We start from the raw sequence: 8,592 nt of genomic DNA, 5'->3' as shown, positions 1-8,592 counted from the left end.
ATTGTTTTTTCTAAGCAAAATTCAGCAGAATTCAGTGTGTTAGTATTATGGGCAAATTCAGTTATATTAATCAGCTATAAACCTCTAAACATCTATCATAATCCCACAAAACACAAAGTAAAGCAGACATACTTTTGTTTTCCAGCATAGGAACATAGTAAGTGGTTTAAAATGCAACAGGCCCAGAGCACCTCAACACGTCTGTATGCTTTCAAGCATCTGAAGGTGACTGAGAGTGAAAGCAAGGGAAGCAAGTGTGAAGTTTTTCCTCAGGAAACAGAGTCCATTTCCACTTGGCTCACAGACAGAACCGGAATTTGTTTTGCGTAAGCTCAGCAGGTCAAAAATAAAAGAGTATAAAAGCAGAGTGCTGCAGGACGCCGCCTGTGCAGGAGCGGGAAGAGGTGGAACAAAAGTTACGCTGCTTTGTGTGGCTTAGCTGCAATTTACGAATTTACAGAAACTAAACCCAATATCTGCGATACGGGCAAGTGAAATGTTGTGCTGCGATATCAGTTATCTGTAAGAATATTAGACTACTGTTATCTTAACATCAAATCATGTAATGTAAACTATGCATACAGTCTGTATTTATAAGTGTCTCCACACATACTGACATACTGTAACGGACGCATGCAGCCACTGAACATACTGCTGCACCTTCTTCTTTCTGTGCGTTTCTTCTTTAAATACTGAGTAAATTTCATTGGCTTTGTATCAGTTCTCTGCTCAGTGACAACAAAACTGAATACAAAAATGTAAAAACATTTTTTTAAACATTTTTCAGTAGACAAGAACTCCTTTTCTATATATCTGCAGAGCAAACTAAAGGTTTGAAAAGTGAATTCATCCTCCCACTCCAGAGGGAAAGGGATATAATGTGTGTATATCGTTTGTAATCTGTATCTCAACATTATTTTAGAAAGTACGCAATTAGTTTGCCATGGAATGTTACTCTAATGGGGGTGATAACAGGCATGCAAAAAGACAGAGACAAATGGTGGTTGGAGGGGGGGTCATTATTCATGGATCTGTTTTCAGTTTTTTGTTTTTTGCTTTTCCCACCACGAAACCCAGTCAACCTGTGCATTATCATAAGAATGACTGCAGGGTGCCGCACCGTGCCCTTTTGCGGGGGAAGACCGTTTCGAAACATGTAGCCCTTTGTTTACCATCAGATTGTTCGGACTGGCCTCGGCAATGAGCAGCTTCACACGCAGAGATCAAAGTAGGACAAATAAGTATGTCAGAGATGGGAAAGAAACTGGTAAGATGCCAGATTTGCTGAGTTTAAAGGCACTCAATGTTTTGTTCTCGATTTCAACAATATCAGTTATAAAACACACAAACACATCACTTTAATCACTTCATTGTACTGAAGGGCACCTCAGCAAAGCATATATGCCAAATATATCTTGGAATATTTGATACACAGAGTTAAAATTCCATTGCTAAGCTGCCCTCTGTAGCTTCCTCACGGGAAATGTTCGGCTCCCCTTGGAGATACACTAGATTTACTGCTGTAGAGGTGAACTCGTGCTTTTCCACGCGTTTATGTTATCTTCAGGTATGAAAGTCATCGCAGAAAGCTGAAGAATAAATAAATAAATAACCTACAAGCACAGTGAGAAAGGTTAGTTTTATTGTTATTAAGCCTCGTCATTATTTACCAGCATATTTGTGGTGAGTGAAAACAAACCAACATATTCATCACATTAAATCAAAATTTCTAAAATCCTGTCAATTCAATCAAAATAATTATTTTATTTAAGTTTTCATTCATCTTATTTGTTTTCCTCTTTCTGTTTTACATTTATAGCAGCGGTTACCTGATACGAACCCGTGCTTGGTTTAACCTGTTTGCACTATTTGCTGTCTCTGAATGTGCAGGTGATGGGGGAGGTGTGTACGCGTGTGCGCGCAAGAGGAGGGGTTAACCCACACTTCCGTATGCTCGGCCGTAGACCCCTATAAAAAGTCCATCAGTCAGGCTGTTACTCATATCCTGAATCCTGGTTTCACTCGGAGAGCACACGGACGCGGAGGACAGCATCTGCAGGATTTCGGCGTTTTGAACTGTTTTTTAAAAAACGGTCAACATGGCTGTGGCTGAAGCAGTGATGCCTGCCTTAATCTCGTTTCCGAGTCTCAAGGGACTGGATAATGTAAGTAGAGAACATTTAAGTATGGAACATTGTCGTAACTCTAGTGTGTTATCATAATATGTTTGTAGATCTATTTCTCACTGTTGACCGACGATGCAGCTTGGCTTTCTTCTAACTTTTTTTATTTTGCGCTCCTTTACATATTTAAAAGGTGGATGGGGGTGTGCAGAACAGCGCAACAAGTGACGCAAATAACCCGCCGTGGGAAGTGGAGTTCAACATGCTGCGTTCTCCTGCTTTACCCTCCAAAGATGACGACGAACTGGGAAAGTTTTTGGATCTCGATTTTATTTTGTCCAACACCATCGGCCGCGGTGCTCTAAGCGACAGCGACGGCAATGGGAACATCCCACCAACGCAGCAGCAGCAGAACTGCATGTATTCTCTCCCGGATTCGCCGGAAAGCTGCAGCGGTGGTTCTGTGACAGAGTGCAGCGATCATCCTCCCTCTCACCTGGGCTGCCACGGGACTGCAAACGTCGCAAAGTCGAGCCCAGCTCACAGTCTTATGGTGGAGCTTCTCAGGCCTGAGATGGGTTACCCGGCTGATGCTTCACCGGACTGCGCAGGCAAGGAGAGAGATGACCGGGAATTCACCGAACTGCGAGCTTTGAATTCAGCTTCAATTCCATCGGCTCCCCTTCACCGCCCAGCTGCCACCGCACCGATCCCGCTTGGATATAAAATCAAAACCGAGTCTGGAGGTCCATCTTGCATGATGGCCGCCAGCGGTGAGAACTTTATGGAACACGTTCACGGGAAAAACCTAATGCAACCAGTAACCTTTACGCATCACCAGGCTGCATTTCATGGTGGGTTGCAGGCTCACGGCGCGCATCCCATGCAGCACGCTGCATCCCACGGACATATGGCACACTACCACTTAAACGCGCAGATGAGCTCTCACCATCCCAGTAATCAAAGCCATCCCCAGAGTCAATATATGAACGCGCCATATCACTCGATTTACGCACACCAGGGTGTGCAATCGTTTCAGGGACACTACAACGCGCAGAGGGAGCAGGTCCACGTTCACCAGCAGCAACAGCAGCAGCATCCACTGTCGATGCAGGGGATGGTGCTCACTCCTCCCTCTTCTCCTTCTTCGGTTCTGCTCGAGTTTTACTCGCAGGATGAGACCGGGTGCATGAAGCAGAAACGAGCCCGCAGGTCGTGGGCTAGAAAACGCGCTGCCACGCACAACTGCGAGTTCCCCGGCTGTGGAAAGACCTACACAAAGAGCTCCCATCTCAAAGCGCACATGAGAACACACACAGGTGAGAATCTAAAATCTAATATCCTTTTTGTTTTCTTCTGCTTTTTTTTGTTTGTTTGTTTTGTGAGCATGTCATATAAAATATGTTAATAAGATTCTGTTTACATCTTTCAGGTGAGAAGCCCTACCACTGTAACTGGGAAGGATGCGGCTGGAAGTTCGCCAGATCAGACGAATTGACCCGCCACTTCAGAAAGCACACCGGACACAGACCCTTCCAGTGCCACCTCTGCGAACGTGCCTTCTCCCGCTCAGACCACTTGGCTCTCCACATGAAGAGGCACATGTAGGCCACAGTTCTTCTGGACTCTTGCATCCATAAGAATCCACCCCTCAGAAGAGGACCGACTTGGTTTCTCCCTGCTGGACTGTCCAAAATCAGTGTAGCATGAACTGTTTCCCCCAGACAGACAGTTGCAGTTCCACTCCACTCTTTTTTTTTTTTTACCACTTGTATAATATACTGCTAAATTAAGTGCCTCTGGTGGTTACTGTACATACAGAATCTGTGCATACATGTATAACACTGCTTAAATTCTAGTTCAGTAGTATTTAAGACACTCCTCGCACTGTCTCTAAAATAAGTTATTGACGTGAGTGCCTTACCAGAATCACAGAGGCCTATCTGCTCATCCTGAGCAGTTTTTGTATTTTTGTAATGTTTACATCTTGTATCTTTGATACTATAATCAATCAGGGTGGTAATTACTTTTTACTTTTTTTGTATTCTGTTTTCTTATCGTAGATTGTAAACATTTGCTAAGCATTGTAGACTGCTGTGGATCTTTATAGTCTGGTTCAGCAAAGATTCAGGTACTAAAGATTTTTTATAGGATCCCAAGAAACTTGTGCAGTGTGAAATGCATTATTTTTTTAATGAGAGTTTTTGGCAAAGTTGTCCCTGTGTTTTTTGTTTGTTTTTTTTGTTCTGTTTTTATGTTTGCTGTGAGAAAGAATCCACTGCAACCAATGGTCGATTTGGTGAACTTGAGAAGTTTTTTCATTCTCCTAACACGCAGTTGTTTTAAATTGCGCTCAAGGGCTCCAAAATAAAAGTTTGTTTACAAATGCACCAAGTTTGTTATTGTGTATTTCTCACTCGTATGTAATCTCTCCAGAAGCAGGTTTTCTGGTCATGGTGTTTTATCCTTCCTTCTGGCTCGTGTGTTCCCACAATCCCAAGAACGGGCAAAAGATTAGTGGGTGCATGTGTTACTCTAGTCCATGGTTGGAAATGTAGGGGACAATGTTTGTGCCTAACATCCCATCAAACATCATTAACAAAAAAATAAGACTCAAAGTGAAATCTTACTGAAATTGCTGGATGTAGAAGCATCAGTGAGCTCTTGTTGCTTTACTTTACCTACACAAATTGTACTCATTTAACTCTGCTTCACTTCCTGTCTCCTGGCTTCAAACCCCACAGTTTAAAACCATGGTTTACCCTTAATGGCCAGGTGTTCCTCTAATAACAGAACACATCCATATTATTGAACAACGATGTTGCTACCAAAGAAAATTACGTTGTTTTTTTCTCCATATTTTTCAAGTTGAAAAAACTGAAATGCTTTCATTTATTTTATATGCTTAGATATCCTGAAATCACAAAATTTCTAACTACAATAAAGCCACTTTTCATAGAGGATTAATGACTCAAACAGCTTTGGATCACTACTTATGAAAGACTGCCATCTAATGTCATGTCATATAATAACATTATCTTTAACAGGGCTTTCAAAGTCTTAAACTATCCTCTTGCATGTATGTAGAGTTCAACTGTCTAATATTTATTTAGAGATGGTGAAATCTGGAATCAGGAATATGTTCCACACTGCTTTGTGATACAATGACTTCTCTTTCCTTTGTGATCACTGTTATACTTAAGAATCAGAATATTTTAATCCCAGAGGAAAATTATGTTTAGAAACGACTTTAGAGTCAGTTGAAAAGATATGAAGAGAACCCAGAGTAAATCATGAGACAGAAATTGAGCCAGGACAGTCACAGCACTGTGCGTGTGCCAAGAGGAAACTTGATATACAACAGTATGCTCAACGTGTTCAATGTACAACAAACATTCAACCGGACCACTAATTAGCGTGGGAGCAATAAATGGACCAAACGGTCAAAGAGGACTGCTTTGTTGTTCCACCTCAGTTTCATCGATCAATTAACCGTGTGAAAACACTGGGGTCCTGCTTCTGTCTGCCCTGGAACACGAAGAAAAACCTGTTTTGCACTGTGCAGGTATCCATATGCTAATTTCCCACAAGCACCCGTGCTTTACAGCTCACAGGTCCTCCTACACAGGAAGGCGGGCCTGCACATGTATGAACTGGGGATCTATTGTGAAGCGATTTCCTGGTAATAAAACCAACCGTATACAATAAAAATGCATCCCAGGCGCCGGCGCACTGTCACCACACCCGGACATTTCACGAGCTTTTTATGTCTGCTTAAGCAACACTGCCCTCTATTGTTAATGTATATGATAATCCCCACCTGTTTGTGGGCGAAATGCGACGAACTGCCATTTACTACAAATATTTAAATGTTGGTTGTGAATGGGAAATGGTACTTTTGTTGCAATTAAGACATTTCCTCACACTCTTTAAAATAAGTCACTGACTTGAAATAAATGTTTTACCTGGATAATAAGCTAAGGAATTTTTGTAATATTTATTTCTCATATCTTATCATGCATTATATAAATTTGTATTCTTTGCCTGCAGATTACTTAGTGGATTATGTCTGGTTTGGCAAATGTTTTGTTGTTCAAGACCAAGAAATAATGTTGCTAACAATTATTTTCAGGATCCCAGTAAGGAGGCACGGTGTGAAAAGGATTTCTTGTTTCTGACAAATTGTCTTTTTACTCATTTAAAACATAATTCAGAATAAAGAAATCTGTATAAATATTCTATGTGCTACACTTCTCTTCTGAAAGTTTTTAAAACTGAGCTCAATATATCTGCAGGACAATGAAAAACAAAACGTATAAATGATTGGTATTTGTTGAGCACTTTTAAGCCAACAAACTGAAAGATTAAAGTGAATTCTGCCCTCACTCCAGAGGAAAAAAGTAATGAAATCTCTGCACTAACGATTTGTATTTCCAAATTGTTTAAGAATATACACAACTAGTAACTTGACTATCTCGCAGGTGATACTAAACAGACAAAAAGACAGAGCCAAAGGGGGGCTGGGGGAAACATTATGTAACCTGCTTTTCTTCTTTTGGAGCCCCCTCCTCCTTTTGTTATAGATGAAAAATGATGTAGGCAAAGACTAAAACTGGAGCACCTCTGTTTATTTTAAAATGAATACATGATAGTTCAATAAATTTCATCCGAAATTGGTGCACTGTACATGTTTGCAAAACAAGGGTAAATAGTAAATAGTAGTAGGGAAAGCAAGAGCGCAGGTAAGACTGGAAGGAGGAGAAAGGTTTAGATCCTCTGCTCGAGCTAATCTCTTTTCTTCTTTCTTGCTGCTTTGCGTCTGCCACCTTTTCTCATTTCTTCTCAGCTGTTATTTTGATCTTCTATGTTCTCATCACATCTTTCTCTCACTCTCAAAGTTTTCTTCACTTTCGTTTTTCATCCTTTTCCTTTCTGCTTTCTATTGTCCTTTCTTTCTTTGTTCATTTCCTCCTCTTCTGCCTCTCTGATTTTCCAGTTTTTCCTCATGAGAACTTGTTTCTAGGGTTTGTTCCTGATGTTTGGCATTGGGTGCAAGCTCCTGAGTAGAAAGACTACAAATTATTTTGCTAAACTCAGTCTAAAAAAGATGTTAAGACCAAAAATGACATTATGATGGAGTGACACAATCAGCTAACCCGAAACAAGGTTTCCCATTCAGCCTCCTTTTCATTTAATTTCTCACAGAGAAAGGTTTTCTTAATTTTAAGCTCATCCATAGGCTCCCCTCAGACGTCTGGTAGGTGCAGCTCCAGTGTTGTTTCCTGCTGTTCATCTCTGTGTCTTTTTTAGTTAATGGTCTACGCAGGCTGGGGTTTGAGCTCTCCTTTTTTAAGGCATCTTTGAAAAGCCTCATCCTTGTGCTTGAGTGCAATGAAAAACATCCATTTGTTCATATGAGTAAATTAGCCAAAGCATAAGTAATTTTTTAAAGACCCCTGTAGTGCATCCTTTTGTCAGATTAGTTTTATCAGATTAACCATTTGTTCTAATGAACAGCTTCACACCAAGGTATTTGTGCTTACACTGCCAGAAATATTATTCACCAGATTTCTGGGTACCCAGTTAGGTTTTTTGCACATTTGTAGTTTCAGAAGATTTCAAAAATCTTTAAGCATATGACACACAAATTTAAAAAAATTCCCGAAATCAATTTATTGCATTGGAAGGCACCCGTGCGCAATTGTTTTCCCCACAGAAGCGTATATTATGGAATATATGGTTTACACAGAGCTTTTGCCAGGTTTTATGTTGCTCCCAGAAGCTTTATCATGGAAAACATTTCTCTTGAAAAGAAACCAGAGTTGTGAAGATGACATCAATATGTTTACAGGTTTATTTTTTAATGAGTGATGATGACAGTCATTGCAGAAGGCAAAAGATGTAACAAGTTAGTTTGGTGTGCATGATCTTGTTCGTGTGGTGGTGGTTGTGCAAATGTTCATACTGGTTAATTCGAAACACCATACATTTTTAAAAATTTATTTTACATTTAATACACCAAAAGCAGTGCTTGTGTGGCACTAACCCCAGCATGATTGAACATGTTTGCACCATTTGTGAATAAGCTGTGTCGTCTACATTCACCAGTAGCAGCTTCCACTATAGTGCACAGAACAGCGCTCACTTCTCCGTCTTCTCCCTCTCCAACTGCCCTGGAGTTTTACTCACAGAATGATGCTGGGTGCATGAAGCACAAGAAAGGCTAAGAAAAGTCTTAGCCTATAAACACAACTATGAGTTTTCCAGCTGTGCAAAAATCGACAGCAAGAACTCCCATCTTAAGGTACACATGATGATACACACAGATGGGAAGTCAAAATGTGTTTTAAAGCTCAACTCTGTACCTTTTTGGATTTTACTTAGTGTATTTTAATATGTTAAAAAAAAAAGAAGCTGGATTGGAAATAGTAGAAAGGAAATACTCCAAAAGAACCAGGCACAGCCATCT

The 8,592-nt window shown here is 40.5% G+C and overlaps 1 protein-coding gene across 1 annotated transcript; it reads left to right on the top strand.

Moving 5' to 3' along the window:
- Nucleotides 1-1,902: 1,902 nt before the first annotated feature.
- On the top strand, nucleotides 1,903-4,513 carry klf17 (Kruppel like factor 17). Its single transcript, XM_085141924.1, has 3 exons — nucleotides 1,903-2,165; nucleotides 2,317-3,442; nucleotides 3,556-4,513. Exons 1-3 carry the CDS (start codon nucleotides 2,100-2,102, stop codon nucleotides 3,729-3,731), a joined length of 1,368 nt encoding a protein of 455 aa, XP_084998050.1. The 5' UTR covers nucleotides 1,903-2,099; the 3' UTR covers nucleotides 3,732-4,513.
- Nucleotides 4,514-8,592: the final 4,079 nt, after the last annotated feature.

This window comes from Neolamprologus multifasciatus, chromosome 18, assembly GCF_963576455.1.
Source record: "Neolamprologus multifasciatus chromosome 18, fNeoMul1.2, whole genome shotgun sequence".
Taxonomy (NCBI): domain Eukaryota; kingdom Metazoa; phylum Chordata; class Actinopteri; order Cichliformes; family Cichlidae; genus Neolamprologus; species Neolamprologus multifasciatus.
Note: the sequence above shows the minus strand (reverse complement) of the source record. Positions and strands in the feature narration are given on the sequence as shown.